The following is a 27,562-nucleotide window of genomic DNA, read 5'->3' on the forward strand; positions in this document are numbered from 1 at the left end:
TCTATGCTTCACCATATTTAATAAAGCCCTGCTCCTCACTTCTCTACTCCCACAGCTTTGGAGAAAAAAAGAGGTAAAGATTTTAGAGGGAAGCCGGGCGAGGAAAGACTTGAGGAAAGAAATAACAAGAGGTATGAAGAAGAGCATTTTTGAAAGAATGAGCCGCCTGTGTGATAACTGAGGGAGAGAAAAGGTTAGAGAGGGTATTAGGGACAGATGAAGGGAAGATGGCTTGGTGGAAAATGCTTGTAAGAGCACAGTGATAGAAATAAATGAATGAAGGTGCTTTGTGGGGCTGGATGCAGAAGAAAAGCGGAATAAGGGAGGCAGATGAATGGAGAGAGAGTAAAGGACAGATGGAGAATAACTGAGAGTGAGACAGGAAAATTGGTGACAGGCCATGAAATGAAAAGGCAATACAACTACACTGCAGCAAAGAGCCTATTAAAGTATGAAATATGGCTTTGCTTAGTCAGTGTATAGCATTTTTTGTCCCTTTTTGTATCGAGATGCAGCTTTAGAGTACGAGGCCACATTATGAGGCGTTTAATCTGGATAATACCGAATAACACGCAGTAATGACTGACAACGGCGATTACTAATAATGATTAATTCACTGTTTTTTTTCAAAACTTGATATGACAAAGTGTCATCTGTGACTCTGTTGTTGTTCTCCTCCCACTAATCACTTCTGAGGGCTTTGTGTTTTCCTCTTCATCCTCCTTTGTCCGTCTCTTCTCCGTGTCACAAACTATATTAGCTCGCTCCACAGGAGTCACTCATTAAACAGAAGCTGTCACTCTCTCTCTCTCTGTATTTCATCCCGCCTCTCTGACGTTAGTTCTGCTTTCTTTATTCCCTCGCCGTGCATCGCTATTCTTGGACATAAAAAAGCAATAAAGATCATGCAAGTAGCACTGTGTACACTCAAACACTCTGACTCTGATTTACCATCAAAGCTGTTAGAGCGGCTCCGTCTCAATTGGAGTGATCTCACTGACATGCAGAGGCATGACATGCAAAGACACAATAAGAGCTATCTGTTGAAACAAAAAACACAGGAAAACAAACATATCAGACAACAAGTGGAGTGATTATGTTAATGTGTCACCTACTCACTGCCCCCATTGTGTCCACTTCCGTGAGTGAGTCATTCTCACAGAGAGAAACAAATGAGGAGCATCTTTTATCTGTTTTCTAAAGAGCTCTTTAATGAATAGAGCTGTGCTTTTATTACTGACTGGGTTTTTTTATTTCCCAAAGCTCAGCTCCTCTATTGAAAGCCAGTTAAAGTAGTTTAACTCCGCAGCTTGGCCGGGGAAACTGTCTGGAAAGTTTGTCTGACACCGTTCCACAGTCTCAATAAGTGAAACATGACGAAAGCCCTTGATTTGGTTACAGAATCATCTTGCGCGTCTCCCAGCGTTACAAACTGTGCCATGGAAAATGAACAAGGCATCTCACAAATGGATTCCACCTACTCGCCTCACTCCTCCTGTTTTTCTCCTCTTTCTTTGTTTTCTCTGTCTCTCACTTCACTTTTCCGTCTCTGCAGGAACAAAAGGATCAGAGTTATTCTACTGTGAAGACAGCCGCCACACGGATCAGTGTCAACAACCTCAAACCTGGCACCACATATGTCTTCCTCATCCGCCCTTTCTCCACGCCGGCCCCCTCCTCATCCCTGTCTTCCTCCCCTCTGTCTTCCTCCTCATCATCCGCTGCCTCCCCCTCCTCCTCGTCCTCCTCGACTTCTTCTTCATCGTCCTCCTCTTCGTCGTCCTCCTCCTCCTCTCCGCCACCCATCGACTATGGAGCGTACAGCACTCCCCTGGAGCTGCAGACACTTGGCGAGTGTGAGTAGCCTTTTACGCCTCCCCCCCTCCTTTCTCCTCCTCACTTTGTCTTCACTCCCTCCTCCTCTCAGCACCGCCAGGCACATTGGGACGGGGGGTTTGTGTAGGCACCTGGCCAGCCCACACTACGAAGTGTGCTGCTAGTGTGAGAGAGAGATAGTGAGACGGAGAATGGGGATGTTACTGTGTCTGAGATTATGTGTGAAGATGTAAGATTTTACCAGTAAGCTGTGAAATGGTTCCTCTTTGTGCAAGTTGATACCGTGTCCCTTGTGTCACCCCTGGGTCTGGTTGAGACTCTGCGTGTGTGTCTGTGTGTTTTATGCCTTGCACGTCTCATCAAATCCTTGTTTCGAACTTTTTTACCCAGCAAAGGGATTTGTTGAGCATTCACAGTGTAACTCACCCGAGAGCTGCCCTGCACAACCACCATCTTCTACAGTTGGCCAAAGACCAGCTCCACCAAACATTATTTATATTTTTTAAGTGTACGGGGTCTCGCACTCCTTTGTTTCGCTTTAGGGCTCGTAGTTGCACTACAACTTTTTTGGCCAATGCGTATTCACTTTGCTTCATTCGCCTCGGGCTAGATCAAGAGTCAAATGAATGACCTGACACGCACACACACACACACGGCAGCAGCACAGCAGACTCTAGTGGCCACGTGTGAAACACAGGCATGCATACAGATTTTAAACATTAACAATACATTATCATCAACATTAATCACATGATTAAAATATTTATCTGTCAAGTGAATAATGCATTATACAAGTATTTACAAGTTGATTGTAATCAAACAGTAAGACTAGGCATATGTTCAGCTACAACACAGAGGTGAAAAAAGAAATGAATGTACTTTCGTAAGTGTTTACACTGAGATGCTGAAGATTAATGTTCAGTTTGGTGAAGATTACTAATGGCTACTGCTGCTGTGCTGTGTCCCAGGATGGTAAGGAACACTATCAGTATCACTTGCAGAACTGTTGAGGTTCAAATTTAATTTTTGGCCTCTGAAACAGCAGATGACAAAACTATTGCTATGTTTGGTAATATACTATTATACTGTGCAGGATTTTCCCTAAAAAAAAACAACAACAAATATGTATCAACTCAAAAATGACTCAAACGTGCAGAGGTGTATCTGCAGAGATCCTGCCCTCTGCCAGTATTTATCACTTATTTGCATATTTATAATGCAAATCAGTGATGCGAAACACCAAGCGGACAAACCACAAGTACATTCAGGGTCTGCTTGCACTTTTTGTGGAGTCTGAGACAAGGAGCCAAGTTTGACTCTGTTCACAAACATTAAGCAACAATTCCTACTTTGTATGCTTTTGAATAGAGTTGATTCGATATGGAAATGCTTCCAATGCAGCCTAACTACTGGATTGGGTATCAGCAAGTATGTGAGTCCATGCACGATCCAATACAGTGTTATATTATCATTTATCAGCTCAGGAACCACAACAAATGTCACTCGGTACCCAATCCGTAAATCCTGTGCATATAAGTTTAGTTTTTAGAACCAGTATCAGGAGGTATCAGAAATGTTTTTTGGAACAAGTTGCTATTAAAAAAAACAAATGGAAAGCCTGCTTTTCGTTGATAATGTAATGTGATTAAAAACCGTTTTGCTTACTAATAATAGAGGGTCAAGTATAATATTAATCACGTCGGAAAGGTCGTGGCTTTCTAAAATAGAAAAACATGAGTTTACCCTCCACTCTAGTCAACACTGTAGGAAATGAATCCAGCCTTGAAGGTCATCGTCATTTGATCTCATCTCCTCTCTTCGCACTTAATAGACAGTAACTGAATATATGTGCATTGCATTCGGTATGTTGAATTGTGTTTTTATGGTGCGATGGTTGTTACAGACCCATATATGTTAAGGTCTTTGGTTTTTTCATATGTGTAATATGTGTTTCATCATTTCCAGTGGCTCTGGCATCCAGCGAACAGAGTCCCGTGGTGATCATCGTTGTCGTGTCCGTGGCCGCCCTGATCATGCTGCTCTCTATGGGAGTCGGCCTGCTCATCTGGAGGAGGTAGATATGTATACACAGATGTCAAAAATGCATCATCCACTGTATGACTCATTCCGTCATCCTCAGATTTTAATACCCTCGGCATTAACACACTGACATGCACATGTGTCCAAACACTCGATCACCGACTCAATCACACATTCAGTCAACTGTCACACGATACTCCGTTATAATCCAGATTACAGTAATCCACTGACAGGAGGAAGTCCCCCTGTGAAAGGAATAAGCAGCGACGACGAGAGAATGGCTGAAATTACACGATAACCACTCATCGTTTAATATTCAACATAAAGAAGTCAGACGGATAATGGCGCCGGCTGTGTCGGGGGGGAAACGTTGGCAGGGTCAAAACCTTCTTTGATCATTTTCTTGGCTATGAGTGCATAGTTCTTTTCTATCTAATTAGTTTTCACATAGAGAGGAGGGAATTGTGAAACAGCAAAGAAGATGAAAGAGAGGTTAGAGCAGTGTCACTTGCATAACCGCTGACACATGGTTTACTCAGACCCATAGTTTGCCGGGCCACTGAAAATCAAATCTCTTTTATCTCTTTTTATAATAATATTTGACGGACCAAATCCTTGATGTCACTTCATTTTGAAAAAAAGAGTATACTAGAGGCAAGTTAAGTATATAACTCAAAGCAAATGGTTGGAATTGTAGGTAATTACATTGACTTCCTTCATTATTACTGCAGCCTGTGGACATACTGCTCAGCCTTATTAAATCAAGATTATTTCATTTGGGAGGGTTTGTGATGGCAGGAAAGAGACCAGACGAGTTGAAGAAGCTTAATTTCTTTATTCCTAATTTAAAGTAGGAGCCTGGTACACTTAGGTCCAAATACTGGGTCATTTTGGGTCAATTTGCGATTAAAGTGCATAAAGTGTAATGAACAGCATAAAATTAGGTCAATTATGGTGTTAAGAACTTTAAAGTAGGACTGTTTAAAGTGTTAAATTATTAAATTACTTTAACAGTTTATTTGTACCAGGCTGAAACCTGTTTTTTTTTTGTTCTGTAAAGTTGGCCATTTTAAGATTGGTGTCTATGAGGATTGGTTGGTTTTTGGAGCCATTTCAAGTCAGTTTTAAGACTTAAGTGCATAAATTGTAATGAACAGCATAACATTAGGTAAATTATGGTTTTAAGAAGTTTAAAGTACAGTTAGTAGTGTTAAATTATTTTGCAGCCCTAACTGATTTGTGGACAGTGCTACACTTTTACCAGCAATTACAGCATTGTAAAAAGAATTGGGCAAAAAGGTTGAGCTGAGGTGAGCTGAATTCAGAGGCTAGCCACCTGTGACAGCACCCACCTGTCACTCAAAGTGGCCCTGCCCTTAATTGCAGAACTGTTGAGGTTCAAATTTACTTTTTGCCCTCTGAAACAGCAGATGACAAAACTAACTTAAAGTTATACTATGCAGGAGTTTTCCTAAAAAAACAACAACAACAATATATCGACTAAAAAACTAGTAATGTGCAGCAGTGTCTGAATCTGCAGAGATCCTGATCTCTGCCAGTATTTACCATTTTCCATATCTCCATTATTTTTCCTGTGTTTTTGTGTGTTTCTGGGCATCATCCTTTCAGCACCAAGCTATGAAAACAGTGGACACCGCTCCAAAATCATGCAAATAAGTAAGGCGAAACACCAAGTTGACAAAACTAGAGTAAATCTAGGGTCTGCTTGCACTTTTGTGGAGTCTGGGACAAGGAGCCAAGTTATAATCTTGTGTTCACAAACATTAGGCAACATTATACATTTTTGTACCAGGCTGTTAACCTGTTTATTTCTTCTGTAAAGTTGGGCATTTTAAGATTGGGGTCTATGAGGATTGATTTGCTTTTGGAGCCATTTTGAAGAACTGAAGTTTTTTTGGCACTTCTGTGTTGGCTTCATTTTTCATCCCTGTAGGTTACTGCTTGGAGACAACCAACAGACTTTTGGCTGGTGCTGAAGAGTGACCAGCGCTTATTAAGGTTAAATAGCCACATGAAATTGGAGCTTTGGGGACATTTCAGTAGATAAACATTTAACCATGTTTGACTAAAAGTTTGTGTTTAGTGAGAACTTGCAAATCAGTGCAGACAGTGATCCAATATAATACTTATAAGTATAAACAAAAACTGATTAGTAATTGAAAGCCTTGTTTTTTGTTTTATTGGTCATTGCAGCTTACACAAATGAATTCGCCTTTGGAGTTTATGGTCCCACTAAACTGAAAGTCACACATAATCGAACAATCAATCAGCCGGATACTCAATACATTCCTGGTTTCAATTCAATTCAATGCTGCCATTCTGTGTCATCTCCGACGCTTTAATGCATGTTTTATTGTCTTGTTTATTGCACTGAGTATATCTTGCCATGTACTTGCATGTTTTATTCAGCTGAACGGATAAAGGGGGCAGAGAGTGCATTTCTGCCTGCCGTTCCAACCACTTTGCTCTTTGACTCCTGTCCAATTCTATATTCTGCCAGCTCGCCTCTCTCACACGCCCACACACACACACACACACGCTCACACGGATGTATAATGTCACTCCATCACACATGCGAACACATAAGTAGGGGGCATATATCTCCTCCCACACAGTTACACACATGGGTAGAAACAATAGTTCTTTTGGGCTGGCATTCAATTGATATCTGTCCAGGCAGATTTACAGAAACACTGTGAAATGATTGTTTGCATAGATTGTATGCATTCTCCTGTTCTCTCCTCTACACACACACACACACACACACACACACACACACACACACACACACACACACACACACAGAGGGAGAGTTCTACATCTCAAGAGCAGGCTTTTTCTACAGGTGCACCTACCTTTGCAACAAGGGGATTGTGAAATAGAGACCACCAGACCAATTTGAAACCAATTTTTTTTAAAAGTGCAATGATGAAGTCAACCGGGTGTAGAAATGGGTTCTATCCACCACCAGCGGCACAATGCAAAGTGCCGCCGTCCGTCAAACATCCATAAAGGAATATATGGGAATATATTTCCACATGTGCAGTACACAGCACTGCAGCAGACAAACACAAAATATGCAGAAATGTGCTTACTCTCAGTACACACATAAGTGTTTCAACACATTGTTGCTTTGTGGGAAAGCAGCATCATCCCCTCATGCACAGCCTAGTAATGAATAATAATGCTTATCTTTCTCTCCTTTATTTCCATCACTGCATTCATTGCAAGTGGTCTCCATTGTTCATCGCTGCTGGACCATTAACTTGCTCTTCATGTTTTGCATAGAGACAAAGAGGGAATGGCTTGATGCCTCAATTACCATGCTCTCGTGTTTGCAAAGACAGCCAGCTCCCGGCCACAGCTGGAGGGGTCTCACTTACATCGATCTGCCCGCTCACACAGACACATGCAAATGAGTCCCACTGCACACACATGAAGGCACGGACACAGGCGGTCGCACGCATTTAAGGCATGCAATTTGCATTTGTGGAGGCCCACTTCATCAGAAAAGCTGGCATAATGTCTCACTTATAATGTACGCTATGTGTCAGCAGCAGGTTGGCTCTGCCTGTGTAGTCCGAAACACACCAGCCGCTTAGTCACCTCTTGTTTTCTCTGTAAAGGTATGTGATCGACACGATGCACCATTGTCCTGTTTTCCAGTGTCGATAATTCAGAGAAGCATTGGTATTTTTTTCAGATTTGCTTTTTTAACTGGTGCATCCGGGCTAGCGTACTGACTTCTCATCTTTTTTGGTTATACACCTGTGACAGTGGACAGGGTGAAAGTCATTGAGGTATAAGTGTCCAGAGCTTTACAAGGCACCAGTCTCAGCAATATTAAATCTCATTTCTTGTTAAACCCACAGCTTGAGAGATTGACTGTTCAGGCGAAAAGTCAAATGAAATAGCAACAAAAAACATCCCAGCCCTGTATCATAAAATAATTTACTTACTGTATTCAGAATTAAGTTTGAAAGGAAAACATATTTTCTCATATATGGTTAATTAGAATGAAACATGAGTACTTGGCTAGGTTTAGGAAAACATCATAGTTTGGGTTAAAATAAGTTACATTTGTGACAAAACAAAAACAAATGTAATCAGAAAGTAATGATTTTGGTTATTATCAAGAAAACCATGGAAAATGGCTAGATAGCAGCTCTTAAATTAAATTCTTATCATTATATTTGTCCAAACAAATGTACCTTTAGTTGTACCTTGTATTAAAATGAACGAAAAATTGAAGAAAACAATGGTCTAATAATTGTTCTCATGACTATAATGGACGTTGAAATTTCCATGTGTAGCAGAAATTTGCTGTCTTTTCACTCGACTTGACAAAATCAAGACTTGCATCTCAACGTTGACTGTACCAGCACTGACTTCCCTTGGACTTAAGCATTTTGACTTGAAAAAACACTTTATGCAGTATGATGTTTAAAGAGTGTGCTACGAATCAATTGATTATTTGATTTTCAATTTGATGAACTAACTTTAACGCCATTCATTCCCACCAAGTCTTCACACAATTCCCATGATCCTCTTTGTTTGAACTAACCCAAGGCAATCAAGTTGCAGGGGAGACCCATGGTAAAAAAATAGCAAACCTGATTCAGTCAATTTAGCCAACTGCATTACATTTGGCCAAGAGAACATTAGCTTTGGACTTAAGTGCCAAGACTTGAGACTTACCTGTGACTTGCAAAACAAAGACCTGGTCCCTCCTCTGCTTCCTACCTTGTCGTGCCTTGTTGAAGTGCCGTGCCGTTGCACATCTGATGCTGCAGCTGTCATGGTCAATGTGTTTCGGGACATCGGACTCGGCCAGCTGGGTCCTCAGTATGACTCCAAACTTTATTCAGAACTCTCAATAAGAACAATGTGGGGGAATAAGAATGGAGGAAATTTGAGACGGGACAAAAATAAATGAGTACTATGATACCTTACCTTGACACTTTATTTCATCCTGTGTACACACACACACACACACACACACACACACACAATCACACAAACACACACAGAGTCCACTGGTGCCTGACAGACTTTGATAGAGCCAGAGTTCCAGGGCATTGCCCAAACATTCTCCAGGAAGCCCAGGCTTGACTGGCCAGTGCGGAGATTGTTTACCCTTCAGCGGCCACACCAGCATGCATGTGTGTGTGTGTGTGTGTCTTCCTACCCAGTGTGTGTGTGTGTGTGTATGAGTGTGTTTGTCTGTATCTTGTGAGTAACAAGTTATCAGCAGCGGGTGATGGAGTGGAGATCAGGAAGAAAGGAAGAAGCGGGAAGTAAAGCAGAGGGTCATTTCATAGGGCCATTGACTCTTAGCGAGACAAAAAGTGGGATTGGAAAGGGATAAAAAAAAAAAAGCGAGACGAGGGAGAGACGGGCGGGCCAAGAGAAAAGGTCTCAGCGCTGTGGTGCAGTTTCCTGCGTGTCTCGTACAGATCAATGCGTTCATGTTACAGAGAGCCCCCCACCAGCAGACACAGACACCTTCCATCTTAAATGGGAAAGCTGTCAATCCTAAGGGCTTAGTATCAGTTTTGGAAATACAGTTTTCTTCAATTTCTTGTTCATTTTAATGCCTGGTACAACTAAAGGTACATTTGTTTGGACAAAAATAATGATAACAACAAAAATAGCTCGTAAGAGTTTAATTGAAGAGCTGATATCTAGACATTTTCCATGGTTTTCTTGATAATAACCAAAATCATTATCAAGAAAACCATGGAATATGACTAGATATCAGCTCTTCAATTAAACTCTTATGAGCTATTTTTGTTGTTATCATTATATTAAATTTATTATTTATAAATCATTAAAATGAACAAGAAATTGAAGAAAACAATGATCATATAATTTTTTTCCATGTCTGTATGTTGCCATTTATTATTAAGTCACAGATGAATAAATCATTACTTTAGTTGTACGTTTGGACCAGTTAATGACTCTTAACCCAAAGTTTAAACTAAAATCTTAACCTGTGTGCAAGAAATGGGAGCAAATGCATGTAATGTAGATTTTCAAGGTCCCAGTGATAGAAAAAAACAAAGGTTTTACCATTTTGAGTCTTATAAACCAGAGTTGATTAGATTTGACAAAGTGTATGATGGATAAAAGTGAGAATTTCCCGAATTTTCTACATTCCTTTCTGCTAGCCTAATTCCTGTCTGCTACACTTTCACCTGTCAGCTAAATGCCTCACCTATTATACATATCATTTCCATAACTGCACTTTAGAGGAGAATTCAGGCTGTGAATAGGCTTCATTTACATGGCATCCATTCCTTTTTCTGCCTTAATGCTCTTTTCTGAAAACACGAGTGAGTGGGCTGTACTGGAAAATGAGCAAAAATTTAAATTTGCCATTGAGATACATAGTGTGTAAGTAGATCTGGATAGTTGTAATTCTGTCAGAACAAATAATAATACGTTTTTGTTGACAGCCATCACTAATATTACAATGATGTCATTTGAGGAAAGATTTTGCCTTAAATTTTTAATGATGGGTTCCATGAAAACGTTAGATTGCACCTCATCTCTTTTTGTTTCTGCATGTTTCTGCATTTATTTCCCCAATGCAGTTTGGAGCTTTTCACCCACAATGAACTTTTTAAACTATGTTTAAAGCCAAAACAGATCAATGTTTATTCAAATGACTTGAACATTTTTTTTTGTTTTTGCATGATAAACTGACACATGGTCAAGCATTGTCAGAGTTTAAAGTCTCAGTCCATGCAAGACATTTTCCTTCACTTCCCCTCAGTCCCCTCTGTCCATGTAGGAAAACCCCGGTGAAATATCTGCATTTTTCTATTTTTGTTGTTTTGTACAATTTTATTTTTCATTTCCCATATAGATTTAGACCCACATCATATATAGCTCCCTTGCGCAATCCATAAATGCTCGAAACAGACAAGCTCATTCTTCTTGCATTTTATTCTGATATCTTGTTAACTTAGTTGATGCACATAAATGGCTTCAATTGGAGAGGAAGAACTCAAGGCTGAGTGCCGCAAACAATAATAAAAATATAGACTATAACTTGCCTTTTAGTTTTATATTGCTATGCAGACAGTTGGAGTGAAAAGGCTTTACTTAAATCTAACATTTCCATTAATTGCAATTATGCATTCAATATGAAATGCATTTTCAAGAATCTCAACAAGGACAAAGATTCAAAATAAGATGACAATTCTTGCCAAAATTAACATTTGATGAGGCTGAGCTGACAGTGACAGAATTTGGCCAGAATCTTCAGTGTTTTGGCATCCACACATTTTCTTTCTGCCATCTGGTTCTACAGAAGTGTGAAATTTAAAAAAAAAAATTGGTCCAGAATCCGAGTCAAAAGCGTACAATTGGAACCATTTTAGTGAAGAATGAAAAAACACAGGCAGGATATATTTTCAAAATAGAGAATATATGTTTTCATAGTGGTAGTGATCCATGACTATTTTATCATTTTTGCATGTTTTCTTGGCTGTCATGTTCCAGTGGTTAGAACAATCAGATTTGGAAGAAAGGAATCGTTTCATCAATCCAAAGCTGTGTTGACTGAACATTTTTTTAAGGAATGAAAAGAGCCAGAATTGACGTTGGCACTCCCCCCCCCCCCTCCTCCCCTCCCTTGTTTTTTTCCCAGCAGCGTCTGCTCGAGCTCCTCCAATGTAACTCCTGCTAGCGTGGTGCTGCTTTCGACCTCCTTCTCCACTCTTCCTCCTCCTCCTCCTCTTCTTTCTCCTCTTCCTCCCTTCACACAGCTGATGCCCAGGTACACTGGCATGCCTGCACTCCCCCTTTTCCCTCCTCTTTCTTCCCCCACACTGTTCTTCTTTTCATCTCCCAGTTTTCCCGCCATCTCTTCTCTACCTTCTTCTTCTCATGCTGAGAAAATAATAACAAGCCTCCTTTTTCTACCTTTTTTTGTTGGCTCGAATCCATATATATCCTGCGCTCTATCACAATATGAACATAAAAATGTGATGAGAGAGTGTTACCGCTCAATTCATACCCAGAAAGAAGCCGCCCTCCAAAAAGAACTACTCTGCATCTCCTATTTCATTTTTGTCACATCTGTGACATTTCAAAAGAAGTAATGGAAATGGAATCAAGTCATGCCACTTTGCCTTCGTGCGGCCCTGCCAATTATTTTCCCTTATTTCCTTTCTCCAAGGCTCAGTTGCCTCCTTGTCTCCTCACGTCCTTCATATCACTTGACGTGTCTTAAATGTATCATTTCTCTACTTCTGCTTGCTGTTTTGCTCGATTGTCATTCCGTTAAGTCATCCCGCTGTACGTCCTGACTGCAGTTATCCACCACTGCCTCCCTTAATCTCCGGCATCAATTCTCTCCCTGCACTCCTCACTGCCATCCTTTCTTTCTCTCCTAGCTTCTTCCTCTGCCCCTAACCGTGTACTTTACGGGCTTTTCTATGTGCCTCTTCAACTATTTCTCCTTCCTTGCATACCCTGCTGCCCAATTATCCTCTTATCCGTAACCTCCTATTTTCTTGTCACTTCCTCTGCCTCTCCATCTCCCAACTTCCTCACATTTTTTCTCAACGATTTATCCCCTACTTTGCCCTCACCCTCTTGTCATGTTAACCATTTGCTCCCTTACCTCTCCCTCCCCCCCTCAGGTCTCCTGCATCTTGTTCCTCCTGGTACCGCCATGCCCTCCATCCTCATCTCTCTCCCTTTCCCCCCTCGCTCCCTTTCCGCAGTGCTCTCTTATCTATTCATTCTTGTCTCCTCTCCCCTGTCTGGTATCTCCTGCCCTGAGGATCTGTGCTGCATGTGTCTGCTGGTGTGTTTTGACAGACAGGGTCCTGACCTTGTCTCAGACCCTGCTGCTGCACAGGCTGAGGGATGTGTCAGCCTCACCCTCTATCACATCTCCCCATGCAAACACTCACATGCAAAAAGTAACACAATCCTGTTAACGTACACGAGCGTTTGCGCGCACGAGTGCGTAACCCTGTGCATATATACACATAAAGTGCCAAGCACACATATACGGGTCCGTCAGGCTCTCTGTGAACTCACTCTCAGTTGTGCGCCAGTTCTGTGTGAAGTGCTGATGTGTTCTGACAGTCATATTAATGCACGGCTCCCTGAGCAGATATTATATTTCACTCAGACACACAAATGCACACACACACACGCCCAGGCCTATAGTCCATGGGCAGCCAGTGCACCTAAATGTCATCAATCAAAGCTCAATTGCCAGACTGTCCCTGCTGTCTTTAATCCCTGAGAACATGGAAACCAGCCACAATAATTGTGTTTCACATTCACTTGTTGATATGATGCTAGGGTGCCACTTTGTGTCCAAAATCAATAGGGACATAGGGCTCAGATGAAAAAACATTTTTAACGCAGTCTGTGAGTCTAGACTAGTGTATGAACTCATTACAGCGAGTTAGGAAGTCATCAATATGAAAATACTCTGCATAAAATGCAAACCACGTTGACTGCATGAGAAGCAGTCGTCCATATGCATCAAATCTACAGCTGCAACTGAACATTTTGGAGGCATTTAGGAATCAGTAGGCTATGATTTTATTTTTTTTATTTTTTTGTTTCTTATTCTTAATATTTACTTTGCATTATCGGTTCTCTTTCATTATCATTTCTTTGTGAAAACAAATCGTGATCATAGTAATAATTAAATATATAATAAATATTTTAGCTAACTGAAATTAAATTAGAAAATAAATCAATTGGATCCACTGGAAATCATTTTGTGTACTAACAAAACTAACTAAAATAAGATATACAGAAAATATCCTTAGTTTTTTTTGTCAGTTTGGTTCAATTTCTCAGCACAAATAGTATAAAGAGGCTTTGGTGCACATGTTGAGGAGACATTGTGTATATTCAGACTGTGAGTTAAATGCCTTCACAAAGTGTTGTGTTTGTCTTGCAATACCTACAATGTATTCTGAACTAATTATTATTACCCCTGACAAATATCCCCATATTATGAGTGAAAAACAAACTGGAACTTGCAAAAGCGAAAAGTAAACTTTCATCGACTTCGGTGGCCCTGGTGGACGGTGCTTCCTTGAGCAACACATAAACACATGTACAAATATTTCATAAAAACCTGCATGAACTAAGATGCTGCAAAGAGTTCTTCAGATTGTAGCTGGAGGCTTACCCCCAAAGTGTTTATGACCTTGTATTTCCATAATCATCTGGGGGGTTTTAAAAATATATTTTATCAGCACTGCCCTGTTTGTTAGAAGAACCTCTGATCTACTGAAAACTTTCTTCCAATTCCTTGGCTGTATCCCTCTTGTCTTGTTTTTCATCCTCCTCTCTAATCCAAGTAAGCATGGTGCTGGCCATCCAGAATGTCTGATCATCACTTGTTAATCTCTCACTTACAGTACGTGTGTGTTTTTGTGGAGTGCGTGTGTGCGTAAAGGGCCAAGTTTTCCCTCTAAGCTGAAAAGCCATCAGCAGTCAGATCATAGAGAGCTCTTTCCACTTTAGACCTCATGTGGTGGCGAGGGATGAGAGATAACAGTGTGTGCACATACGTGTAGAAAACACAGCCGCCCGTGTGTGTTCATCTTTTCTTATGAAAAACTCCATCGGAGTGAAACAACAATAGTGTATCAATTCCCGGCTTATTGGTGTGTGTCTGTGACAGTCAAATCAGGCAGGATTTCCACTTATTCAGCCTCAGATCTTTCTGTTGCTCATCAGCGCCGTCGCATCAGGGGTCTTTCTGAATGCCTCTCCGTATCCTTTCCATCTCCACTGTCAATACTTTTGTCTCCGCTTTCTCTCATCTCACAGTTTTTGCCATTCCATATAATCTATTACGTTGCAAGATAAACAGCGTCTGATGCTTGTATTTGTTTGTGTCTGCCAACTGGGATAAAACACTGTCTGATGCCTTTCTTTTGTTTCTTTTTTTTTTCTTTTTTTTGCAGACAATGCGGCTACAGCAAAGCTTCTCAAGAGGGGGACGAGGAACTTTACTTCCAGTGTAAGTGACAGCGGTGATCATTCAATTACATCACAGAGGTGTTAACTGTGGGTGTGTGTGTTTGAACTCTCGGGATAGGTGGAGGAATATGTCAATAAAGACTTTGTCTTTCCCTTTCCATGCGCCGGAATGCATCCGCGTGCATTACACATGACTTTTGAGGCATTAAGTAGCACCGTGGCATTAATTCTTAATTCTGAGTGCATGCTTAGCCAACTCTGAGCACGCTGACACACTCCATTAGGTGGTGTGTGTGTGTGCGGCTGAGTTTGATAGGGAGAGATTGAAATCAGGAGGAGGGGGAAAGATAAAGAGCTGGAGACGGGGGGGGGCAAAAGCTCCAGCAGCAAACAGACGTTAAATGTTCTTGTTGTATATGTTGTACAAGATTGTAAATGCTGCTTTTTTTATTTTTTGAACTCCGCTCACAAAGCTCTCAATAGGCGTTTTTGTTTGACAAAGACAGAATGGAAGTAGTTCTTCCTGTTTGTGTGTAAGTGTGCGTGCCAGTGATTCGCTAATGTGGTGGATGTATGTGTGATTTTAGAGTTTCCTTGCGTGTTTGTGTATGTGTACACAGTTTTGTAAATTCTGTGTGTGTGGGTATCCGTGTGTGTGTGTGTGTGTGTGTGTGTGTGTGTGTGCGCTCATTTGCGTTGTTTAATCTCCCAGCATGCTGAGCCCTCTGGAGAGGTTTGGAGCACTATGCCTGATGAATAATGAGCCGAAGCCATGCGGCTGGGAATTAAATCTGCCCAAACAAAGACATGCCAACAGCTGACAAGCACGCAACACACACACACACACACACACACACACATTTTTGGCCCGCTTTTCAAACACACGCACCTTTTTTTTCTTTTTTTGTAGAGCACGGACACTCACATAAATAGGCACAAAGACACGTTTTTGTTCTCCTTATCCAACACACGCTCTCTTGAGTCCACTTCCTGTTCCGTGACTATGAACCCAGCACAACACGCTCTCATGGAGCTGCAGGTCCACCATGCACTGTGCAATGCAAGGTAGTGAGTGCCATGTACGCCTGATTTAAATTTTTTCTCTCCCATCTGTTCGCCTGCTAGACTCTTAAAAACACATTCCTGGACCATATATTAACGCAGAAGGACAGGGGGGAGAGAGAATGAGTGAATAAATGAGTGTGCGGGTAATAAAAGTAGAGCAGGAAGGAGGGAGGAAGAAGCGAGTGAAGGGCGCAGTAAGAGGGGGGAGAGCTGGAGAATGAAGAGGTGAGTTGGCAGAGATGGAGAGACTCATCATAAGTGACACTGCACAGAACATTAGTTTTATATCGCAGCATGTGACCTAGAAACATAGAATGTGGGGGATGGAGGAGTGGACTGGTGCAATCTCCATTAATAGACTGACGTCATAAGTTTAATTTTGATTACAGAGAAAGAAGGTGTCTCGGGAAATAAATGGAAAGAGATAATAAGGCATGATTAGGGAGTTTGTGGCCTTTTGTTCGGAGTGGAAATATTTAGGGTTCTTGCTCTGTGGTCCAGTGAAGATTATGCAGCGGAGTGTGAATGTGCTTCAGTTTCCCCTAAATCGCTCGTGGCAGTGACACAGTTAACCCTGAAACTAATCAGCCACAGAGCCAATGAAGTGTGTCATACATGTATCCGAGCGTCTGCAGCCATTTTCAGTCGACATATGAGGCATGTGAGCAGCCCTATTGCGTTTGTGTGAACCGCACAGCTGGTTTTAAGCTACAGGAGTGTGTTTGAGAGCTACTATTTGACAGAAAAGAGTCTTCGATCCTGCACTCAGTCCTGGCCTTGAATAGAAAAGGTTTCATTTGCTTCATAATTGGACTTTTGGCTTTATTTGTCGATGTGTGTGTACACAAACATATCTGTGAGAGTGTTTGTGCACACAAGCAAACCTGTGTGTGTGTGTGTGTGTGTGTGTGTGTGTGTGTGTGTGTGTGTCTGTGTGTGTCTGTGTGTCTGTGTGTGTTGGATCAATAAGCCGTTATGAGGCAGCCGGTATAGGGTCCCTCGAGTCGATCTCGAGCTGTAATCACATTTCAGAGCCTCGGCCCGGCTTTTAGGAAAACTACCAGGCCTTTTCCTGGAAGATTAGACTTAACATGTCGTAACCAGGGTCAAAGGTCAACTAATTGAGAACCATAGTCCATTGGTTAATGGTTATTGGCTGTCTGCTGGCTAGTTTATTTGCCAGTTGTTAGTGTTTCGTAAATACAATTGGCAGTTGATAAAGAAAACAAGAGGCTCATTGAGGAAGCAGGTAGTGCTTTTGTTTTGTTGTGTACAGTCAAACAGTTTGGGTCAATATCGCTCGCAGCTTTAAATGTCAGCTGAAATTTGCAATTGCTGTGTCTCATTAGCGTCACAGAAGTGATTTTTATAGAGGTTCTTGAAAGGAATTAGCAATGGTAATCATTAATAATAACCTTTTTCTTTAAAGATCAGACAGGGAAACATACAGTAACCTATTTTACCTGATATTAAGCCCTGCTGTTGTAAGTTATGTCGTCCACAATATATCACTTTTATACTTACTAGGCTATTAATCAAATGTCACATTATGGATGGAGGACATGGAAGGTTATTTAGGAGATTTAAGCTGTCATTATTTTTGGGAAGCACTAGTATCCAAACTAACGAACAACAAAGTAGCAAGACTTCTACAAGTACCGCGCCACTTTAAGGTTTCTCTGTCTCAGCATTTCCCTGTCTTATTATGCCCCGTCCCAATTTGTGCCTGAAGATTATAATGTGTCTGTTATTTTGCATATGTGTGTGTGTGTGTGTTGGTGAGATAACATTTTGAAGCAAGCAGAAAAGACAAAAAGCCTTGTGGAGGAGCGCTGTGATCTGACTAAAGCCGCATGGAGGAAACCCAAAGTCAGATTTGAGCAAGCGGAGCCTTTGATCTTCTCCGCCTCTGGAGTTCGCAAGGTCATAACAAACAAAAACGGAGAATTAGACAAGTTATGAATACATAAACGGAAAGCATTTTGTATCTTTTTAAATGAGGGAGAAAAATCACACTTAAACAGTTTTTAGCTTTGCTTCCTATAGCCACAGATAACGGGCTAAATGTGGCACGCTGAGATATTTAAAGCACGGTTACAGTTCTAGTGGGGGTCGAGAGAAGAAAATGTTGCAGCTATCTCAAACATCAATGGTAAAACTGAGGTATTGATTTGAGTCTCTGGATCAAAGAGCAAGGGCTTCTTCCTAGACACAACATTTTGGTCTAATGTTCAACAATCATACAGAGAGAAAGTCTTTGTTGAAGGAGGCAGAGATACCAATTTCTCCACTGACTGCAGCCTCGATGGAGCACAAAGCGATGCAGACATGAGAAATGTTTTGCTTTGTGCTGAAAGAGAGGTGCCGCCAGGGCAGCAGACATCTCTGTATGCTAACAAAACACTTGGCTGGCTAGCTATCTGTATTTATTTGCTTTTACACAGAATCTGAGAGTGGCTACTATTTTATGTGTTATGTGGACAATTTGGTGCAGACTTTTATATTCAATGTGGTTCTTTGTACAAAAAAACGTGTGGACTAGAGCCCGATAGATATATAGGTTGACAGATATCATCGGCTGATATCGGCCTATCAAAGGCATATCGGTATCAGTGTATATGCTGTCTGATATGTGCTGTTATGAACACTTTTTTAAAGCAATTTATAATGCAAAAAAATGTTTCTTAGTGTGATTTAGAAATGGTGTTAGCTATTCATTGTTTACAATTTCATCATTTACATATTTTTTTAAATAGTCAGCAATGGACTGAAACTGAACAGTAATGATGTTTATTTAGCCAGTTATCATTTATAGAATTGGCTGACAATGTAGTAAATTGTTTGTGTAATGTAAAATAATGTTAAATATTATTTAATAAAGTTTTATGTTTGAGAAAGTAGCTCTCAGGGTACATTTACAGAGTGGTGAAAAATCGGTGCACAATCGACATAAAAAGGTCTATTTTAATTCCAGCTTAAAAAATAACTATTACAGCCACCATATCAGTTATCCATGAATTTCCCCCTCTAAAATCAGTATCGGAATCGGCCTCAAAAATTTCATATTGGTCGGGCTCTAATGTGGAGCATAAATTACATGTTGCTGTCATGATTGTTTTAGGGACATTGGTTCACTTATAAATTAACTTATATTTTGTATTTGTGTTTTCAGTTAAGATCCCGACACGCAGGACCTACATTGACCCAGAGACCTGCGAGGACCTGCTGCAGGCAGTGCACGCCTTTGCCAAGGAGCTGGACAACTCGAGCATCAAGATAGAGAGAATTGTGCACACAGGTATGTGATTGTACGGAACAAAGCAGGATTGAAACTGCAATTTAGTTTTTTAAGCAGCAAAAGCTGACATATCCTGAGTTTTTAGTTTTTAGTGTGAGACAGGCCCTTTAATAGACGGGACGGGAAGTTTGTTATGGTGAACTCACACGCTACAGTTGGGAAGTCACTTTTCCGAATCCGCTGTGATCATAAGCTTTAAGTTGAGGGGGCGTTATTCCATCACCACATGAATGCAGTGTTTGACCTTCCTCGCCTAGTAAATGTCTTTCAAACTCCTTTACCTAAGTTCATAAAGCCATAAAGTCTCAAGCTCAAGATCAGGGTTGTTTTTTCAGACTCCAGAAGCCTTTTTCAGAACCACAGAAGCCAACTTACAAATGTTTTACAAGCTCCTTGTGATGAGTGAAACTAGCGCATTGTCTCTTTAAATATACAGCAGGATGAATATATATGAGTGCAGGGCACAGTCGACATTTTCATGCAATTCTAAGAATTCTTAACCTTGCAACCATTTCTATTGTGAAATATGAAAAGATGAGGCAAAGGCAGTGAAAAAGAGTCTGAGCCTTCAGCAGCTGCAGTATTCTTGAAACAACTCGATTTTGCCTTGAGACAAATTGGAGAAACCAGTTCAATCAGTCTGGCAAGTAACTGATCTGCCAAAATCGAGCTTCACTGTTTGCTTTGGTTGTACTTGATGTTCCAGTGTTTCACCTGCACCCTACCACATCTTTGATCTCTCTTTGATCCCTTTGTATTTCATGTCTTTCTCTCTCTCAACAGTGTCTGTTCATTTGCGTCATCTCTCTCCCTCTTTGTATTTCTCCATCTGATTCTGCTCCAGCCTGATTCCCCTCTCAGTCTAACTCTCGTTCATTCCTCCTTACACTTTCTTTTAATCTTTGCACAGATATTACTCAGTATCATCAGTCTTTCCCTGCTCGGGATCATGACCTCTGTTCGTCTGTCTCCCCTACAGGCGACTTCGGGGAGGTGTGTCGCGGCTGCCTGAAGCTGCCCAGTAAGAGAGAGCTACCGGTGGCCATTAAGACGTTAAGGGCCGGCTGCTCTGACAAACAGCGCCGGTCCTTTCTCAGCGAGGCCGGCATCCTTGGGCAGTTCGACCACGCCAACATCATCCGGCTGGAGGGCGTCATCACCACGGGTAAGGAGGATGTGGAGGGAGATCAAGCAGAAAGCAGAAGGTGAAGTGTGGGAGGTAGGCGAGCTGGTGGAGATGAAAGGAAGCACAGAGGGGGGAAAAATCCTCACTATCCAACGATCAAAGGAGGAATGGGACAGTTTGACCACTTCCAGTATCATAAAAAGGGTTCGTCACCTCTATTACTAAGGAGGAAGGGATCGGAAAAGGGAAGTGTGGTGTAGGGAAGCTGAATGGGGTAAGCAAGGGAATGGGAATTTCACCATTTTAATATCACACATGCAGAGGGGGTCATGACTTCTTGTAACTATTGGGAGAGATGGGAAGAAGACTGGAAGAGGAGCACGGACAGGAGAAGAGAGGATTGGGAAGAGCACTGCGATACTTCAATATCACACGCACGGAGGGGGTCAACGCTCACAGCGAAGGGGGCGGGACGGGAGGATGGAAAAGAAGAAAAGGTTGAAGAGTAGAGAGCAGGGTGGCGGGATAGATGCCATACGCCAGCAGCAGCTGAGCTACATCAAGGCCCATTTTCCGCTGACAGATAGCAATTGAGGTCCTAGAGCGAAAACAGGATGGAAGGAGCGGGAGGGAGAAAAAAAACGTGAAGGGAGGAGACGGAGGAAAGAGACATGAGAGACAGAGAAGATGAGGTAAAGGTTAATGGGAATGGCAGGTGAAGTGAGAAGCTTTAAAGAGTTTGTGAAGTTTTTGTTACTGCCGCAGTGATGCTCAGTGTGGTGCGTGTGTGTGTGTGTGTGTGTGTGTGTGTGTGTGTGTGTGTGTGTGTGTGTGTGTGTGTGTGTGTGTGTGTGTGTGTGTGTGTGTGTGTGTGTGTGTGTGTGTGTGTGTGTGTGTGTGTGTGTGTGTGTGTGTGTGTGTGTGTGTGTATGTGTGGGCATGGTGCCCGAACACACTCTGTGCTCAGTAGGATGGCAGCAGATGTGCAGGGTACAGTAATTGGTGCTAGAGACCCAGCGGGGCACTGAGATCCACTCCAATCTCTCCCACCATCACGTGCGCAAACACACACACACACACACACACACACTCATTGACACGCCACTCACGTGCATGCTCCTTCACACACACACACACACACACACACAAAGGCTGTCCCATATGCTCACATTCTCTTTCACTTTCATTGACACACATACACCTGCTTGCTTGCCTCCTCACTTGGCATGAAATCACACATCCATGCACACAAACGGCACAAACACACCCCCACATACTGTTAGAGTACAAATCACCTGCTTTACATCACTTACCCCCCACAAGATTCTCCCACAGCCCTCTACAATCCCCTCCACCAAACCTCGCTCACCCGCAAACAGCCTAGTTACTGGTATTGCCAGCTTTTGAAGCCAACATGGAAACATAAGCTTGTCCCATCAGTGTATTACCTTCAGTAGATTGAGGGGCCAGCAGCTATTTTAGCCACCTAAAAAAAAATCAATATCTCTCTTAAGTTTACATGATATTTGGAATATATCACCACTTTACCTTGCCATCATACAGACAGGAAACTCACCAGACTCTTTTGACAGAAACAGTAATTTTACCTGTCAGAACATGGGAGTTTCTGGTTTACCGCTGCACCAATGGTTTCTTTGTTTGTTATCGCTGGCCTTAAAAAATGTTAGTTCCAATTCACCAAAGTCACAATAACACAAACAAACAAATCGATCGAGCCAACAGCTCCTGTGTTCTGTGAGGTAATATCACAGTTTTTGTCAAAGGAGTCTTTAAAGACAGCATAGATGGATATAAGGGCTGCATCAAGATAAAGCTTTGAAAATATTTCAAATATTGTACACACTTCCACTGATATTGATTGACTTATTTAGGCAGGCTTTCTTAAGTTAGCTCAAATATGTTTTGCTGCTGCCCCCATCCACAGCAGTGGTTATGCATAAGTTCCTCATAAAAACTGGCTTAAAAACATCTGAACTATCCCATTTAGTAAAAGTAACAATACTTAAACAAAATAGTAAAAAAAATACTCCATCGTACTCATACATCATTCTTCATTTAAGAGCGTATTTGTAGTAAGTAAATGTTTTACAGAGCATTATCAGCTTTATTTAACATAATTATCAATAGTTAAAGTACTTTTAAATATATAACATCTGAATATACAGAAAAAAATATTAGGCCACCCTTTTTGGTCAGCTTCTTGTTCGTTTTAATGCCTGGTACAACTAAAGGTACATGTGATATACAGCTGATATCTAGCCATTTTCCATGGTTTTCTTGATAATAACCAAAATCATTATCAAGAAAACCATGGAAAATGGCTAGATATCAGCTCTTAAATTAAACTCGTATCAGCTATTTGTCCAAACAAATGTACCTTTAGTTGTACCAGGCATTAAAATTAACAAGAAATTTAAGAAAACAAGGGTGGTCTAATCATTTTTTCCATGACTAACTCCTACTGAAATAAACATGAAGTCCAGCTGTCAGATAAATGTATTGGGGCAAAAGTACAATATCATCTAAAATGTTGTGGAGTATAGGAATACATTTGTAGAAAACAGAAATACTCTAGTACTGAGTAACTTTACACTAACTTATGACTCTTGTCCTGTGTTTCTTTTTACACAAGAATATGTCATTATTATTTTCTCTTCAAAAAGCAGATATTTAAATTTTTCATCAGCTGCTCTGCCGACCCGATTGAGTATAAGATATAGATTTTCCGCACACGGTTTGAAACAGCAGAGTTCGGTGAAGTGTCAAGGATTTGCTTTTCAATATGTATTCAAATTATGACCTACAAGTGTGTATAACTTTGTATGAGCAAGCAGAAAGTGCTGATTACTCTGCCCCCCTCCCTACCACTCTCTCTGTTTTTCTCCTCTCTGCATTTCTGTCAGACATCCTCTAAAATACAGTGTTTTTAGCAGGTAATTGCAGAACGCAAATTATATAATCCTTTTAACGAGGCCCTTGTTTGTAGTTAAATGTATCTGTCACTCCAGCCCTGTGCTACCCACCACCACACAGTTAAACCCCTTATTCACTTTCCAACTCGCATTAATTACATGATGGCTGGCGTATTATGGCTCTGCCTCTGTGCTGACTCACATTTCCCTCGTGTTGTTCGTAACCTTTCCAAATAGCTTCCTGAAAGCCCAGTAATACTGGCAAACCATGAATTGTGGACATGACAATGCCAAGTTATCATTTTTCTAATGTGCCTGCAAAAACTGTCAGCTGACTGACAGCATATCACATTTCCTGTACATATCCGGGCCTTTGTATTTTTAGTTGTTTACATTTCACGAAGGTTTATTTTACTCTCTCAAGCTCCCATAATCCACTCCTCCTTTCTCCTCGTTTCCTCCAACTGCTGCAGTCTCATTTTCCTCCTCTGTGCACTTCATAGCACTGCTGGATCCCTGCCATCTGTGCCTGGGCACAGTGTGTGTGTGTGTGTGTGTGTGTGTGTGTGTGTGTGTGTGTGTGTGAGCATGCATGCATCTGTTGTGTATATGAGTGTGCACACCTGGACCCTGTTGGTCCGTGTGTACGGTCACGCACAGGCTGTGTGTGCGAGCGAGTGTTTGAGGGTCGTTAAACTTGCTGAGACAGCCAGGGCAGCACACAGGTTCTCCTGGCTTCACCACAGTTCACTGGGTGAGGAATGGCTTTGCACAATGCCTGCCGTGCTGCCAAGTGTACTACACTCACTTTATTCTCTCCCTCTCTGTGTCTCCGTCTCTATTACCTCTCTCACTTTCCTTTCTTCTCTGGATTTTACCCCAATTTCACATACTCATATTCTGCCCTGTATTTGTCTTTCTCCAGGTAACACCATGATGATCATAGTGGAGAGCATGTCTAACGGATCCTTGGATTCCTTCCTTAGGGTAAGTTCTTCTTTATCTAATCTGTAAGGGTGTTTATGCATTTATCTTTAATGCACATGCAGACGAGTTTACTCGCTGCCTAATAACAAAATTAAGCCTCATCATTATCGTCTGTTTTGGAGCCGTTTCACAAACAAGGCATTTTGTTCTAATGATCCTAAATTCACTATTATTACAGTGCAGTCCTAGGGCAGCAATACTTGTGCTTATTACAGTAATAAGGGAAACGCACCATAATTAACAGCACAAATGGAGTGTTTCTGCTTAAAGATGCCGTAAGCTTCTGTAAACTGTTATTGTGCCCCTCTGCTCTGTGAACCACTGCGGCGTGGTTTATAATGATATGAATTAATGGCCTGTTTGTTTTTATTCTCCAAATAAAGGGATTCACTTCAGTGAGCACAACATTATACTGTAGTAACAGATGTGCAGCCTATTTGGATCACTACATACTAAGGCTGGGCGATATGAACTTTAAATAATATTGCAATATTTTAAGGCTATATCACGATACAGAATATATGTCTGAATGAAAATCACACCAGTAAGATGACTCTAGTAATCCCTGCAACATATATCTGCATTGAAACCAAATAGCAACCTCCCGGTCCTAAAAAGTGCCATAAATCTGCATTCTTTCTAATAGCCAGCAGGGGGCGACAACACCGACTGCAAAAAGAAGTCTGAATGTGTATCGGTCTATGAGAAATAACTTTACTTCTGACTTGATTTATAACCTCAGTAAACATTTTCCTAACAAGTTTATGGTCTTTATCGCTAGTTGCAAGTCAATACAGAATGATGTCCATTTTGTAAATAATTACGTCCAATTTAGAGAAAATGAATAATAATAATAATAATACATTTTATTTATAATGCACTTTACATTAAAGGAAATCTCAAAGTATTGCAGATTAAAAGCATAACAGTCTAATTATAAAAGTGATTAAAAATGAAAAAGGATAAAAATGGATTAAAACAGCAAAAACTGAAGAAATAGAATATATATATATATATATATATATATATATATACATACATACATACATACATACATACATATACACAATCTAGAAAACATCCACACAGGAAGAACCAATGTTTTGCTAAAAAGATTTTAGTGTTTTTTTTTTAAATAAATAATTTCAGGTTGGATATATTGTCCATAGCTACAGTACTGCATACACACTATACACACTGAACTTATTTTATCCCCCTCCCCTCTCTTCTTCCATTTCCTTTTCCACCTCCTCTCTTCTTTTCCTTTTGCCTCGTATAACCTCAGAAACATGAAGGCCAGCTGAGTGTAATGCAGCTGATGGATATGCTGACTGGTGTGGCATCGGGGATGAAGTACCTCACTGAAATGGGCTTCATCCACAAACGGCTGGCCGCACACAAGGTAAGGGAGCAGGTGGGAGGAGATGATAGAGGTGATGTATGTCGCAGGCTATTGCAAGTTTTCGCAGGTGGGTTACAGAATACAATTTGTCCTTTGCCTGCAAACATCTTTGTCAATCACTTCCCTGTGGGTTTTTATTACAGTAATACATGAGGCTGAAAATGACGAGCAATACTGTCAGAATTGTTTTGTCATATTTAGGTTTCGCTGTGTGGCACTTTCCTTAAAGAGCCCATCTGTCAAACTCCAAATGCAGTGGTCACATTTTAGAAACTGTAGAACAAGACTATTTGTGCTTGTAAACAATCAATTGTCCCCGGTGCGATAAGAGCTTCGCCCACCAGGAGGCTGAGAGCTCCTGCTGAGATTGTTGCCTCTCTTAATGTAACCAATGCTAATCAGTTTGTTTTCTCTCGATCAGGTGCTGGTTAATGCCAACCTGAGCTGCAAGGTATCCGGCTTCAGACCTCTTCAGGAGGACAAGATAGAGGCCATCTACACCACACTGGTAAGAAAAACACAAAGTGAAAATGTGCGTGTGCTGCAGCCAGAAGGTTTCGACTTTTTTATACTGTATTTTACATTCTACTTTCCTAATTAATGGCCGTCAAAGTGGCACAAAGCCTGTTCACACATGTAATATTCTTAACGAGCCTGGGCCCAAATGAGAGCTAACACATGTCATGTCAGGTTCGGTTGAGGTCATATAATTAAGCTTTCAGAATTTTCTTTTTTTAAACTATTTCAGCGCTTTATTTCCCTGGATATTTTTGGGTCCCGCACAAGGTGAACCCACTCCTCTAAAGATTCTTTTGATCTACTGAAAATAAGTTCAAAGCCGTTCAAAGAGAATATTAAAGCTTTACTTTACACAAACTCTCCACTCCCTTTTTTTTTACACCACGTCTTACCTCTCCGCTCCTCTCCCGCAGCACGGAGGGAAGAGCGTGGTGCTGTGGACCGCTCCGGAGGCCATCCAGTACCACCGCTTCTCCTCGGCCTCAGATGTCTGGAGCTTCGGCATTGTCATGTGGGAGGTCATGTCCTATGGAGAGAGACCCTACTGGGATATGGGCAACCAGGATGTAAGTGTGTGTGTGTGAGAAAAGCTTAAAGATAGGAGGGTGCTTTCCATTAATCTCCCCAGTCATGTCCTTTATACTCTTCCCTTCATTTTTTTATAGAATATCTGCACTTTACCAGTCTCCCTCTCTCTTTCACCTCCCTCTATCAATGAACTCTGTCTCCATGCCCAGCTTGGATCTTATTAAAAGAAAGCCAAGAAGCCACAGTACCTCTGAAAGCTTTTGCAGGGCCTAAGTCCCCCTCTTTAAGTCTGCATCAGCTCCATGACCAATCCTGTTTTCTCTTAAGGACGCATTGACCCCCTTCTGGTGGCCTCCGCCTGTCCCTGAGTGCCATCCTGCTCTTAAAAGTGTTAAAAAATCCTTCTGGAAAAAAAAATATTCCTCTTTCTGGAAATGTAAAGCGCTTGCTATTTAAAGGGTGGAAGAGATTGTCCAGCCGATAGGACCCTGCTGCTTGTCACTGGAAACCTATAATTTCCAAGTCAACGTGGTTGGGTGTTGCTGTCATCACTCCTACCTCTTTGTCCTTAAAAAAAAGTGTTTTTTATTTAACTTTTTTAAAGGAAGTCATGCTTCTAAAGTGCAGCTGAAAGCTTGATGCAAATCTGCTGAAGAGACCAAAGAGCAGATTATTCTTTTATGCCTATTTTTCTTTGTATCGAAGCCGACGACACACAGGGCATTGAAAAGATAATTTTAAGAATTATTATCGTTCATCAAGTCCAAAAGCTTCATCATGCTAATGCCCTCTCAAATTACTGTTATCAGACAATAATGCCTCCACTTTAT

General features: G+C 41.2%; 1 protein-coding gene across 2 annotated transcripts in view; it reads left to right on the forward strand.

Annotated features, from left to right (window-relative positions):
• LOC131984326 (ephrin type-A receptor 7-like) overlaps positions 1 to 27,562 on the forward strand; it is a 179,329-nt gene that overhangs the window by 143,597 nt on the left and 8,170 nt on the right. Inside the window, exons 7-16 of one of the 2 annotated variants that reach the window (XM_059349184.1) lie at positions 1,556 to 1,856; positions 3,802 to 3,910; positions 11,555 to 11,683; positions 14,859 to 14,914; positions 19,112 to 19,237; positions 20,217 to 20,402; positions 24,222 to 24,283; positions 25,569 to 25,685; positions 26,107 to 26,193; positions 26,618 to 26,770. In XM_059349184.1, coding sequence (XP_059205167.1) covers positions 1,556 to 1,856; positions 3,802 to 3,910; positions 11,555 to 11,683; positions 14,859 to 14,914; positions 19,112 to 19,237; positions 20,217 to 20,402; positions 24,222 to 24,283; positions 25,569 to 25,685; positions 26,107 to 26,193; positions 26,618 to 26,770 — 1,326 coding nt within the window. The remainder of the gene's footprint in view (positions 1 to 1,555; positions 1,857 to 3,801; positions 3,911 to 11,554; positions 11,684 to 14,858; positions 14,915 to 19,111; positions 19,238 to 20,216; positions 20,403 to 24,221; positions 24,284 to 25,568; positions 25,686 to 26,106; positions 26,194 to 26,617; positions 26,771 to 27,562) is intronic. The other variant, XM_059349185.1, reaches the window with a different exon arrangement.

The sequence above is a fragment of the Centropristis striata genome, chromosome 14 (genome assembly GCF_030273125.1).
Source record: "Centropristis striata isolate RG_2023a ecotype Rhode Island chromosome 14, C.striata_1.0, whole genome shotgun sequence".
NCBI lineage: Eukaryota > Metazoa > Chordata > Actinopteri > Perciformes > Serranidae > Centropristis > Centropristis striata.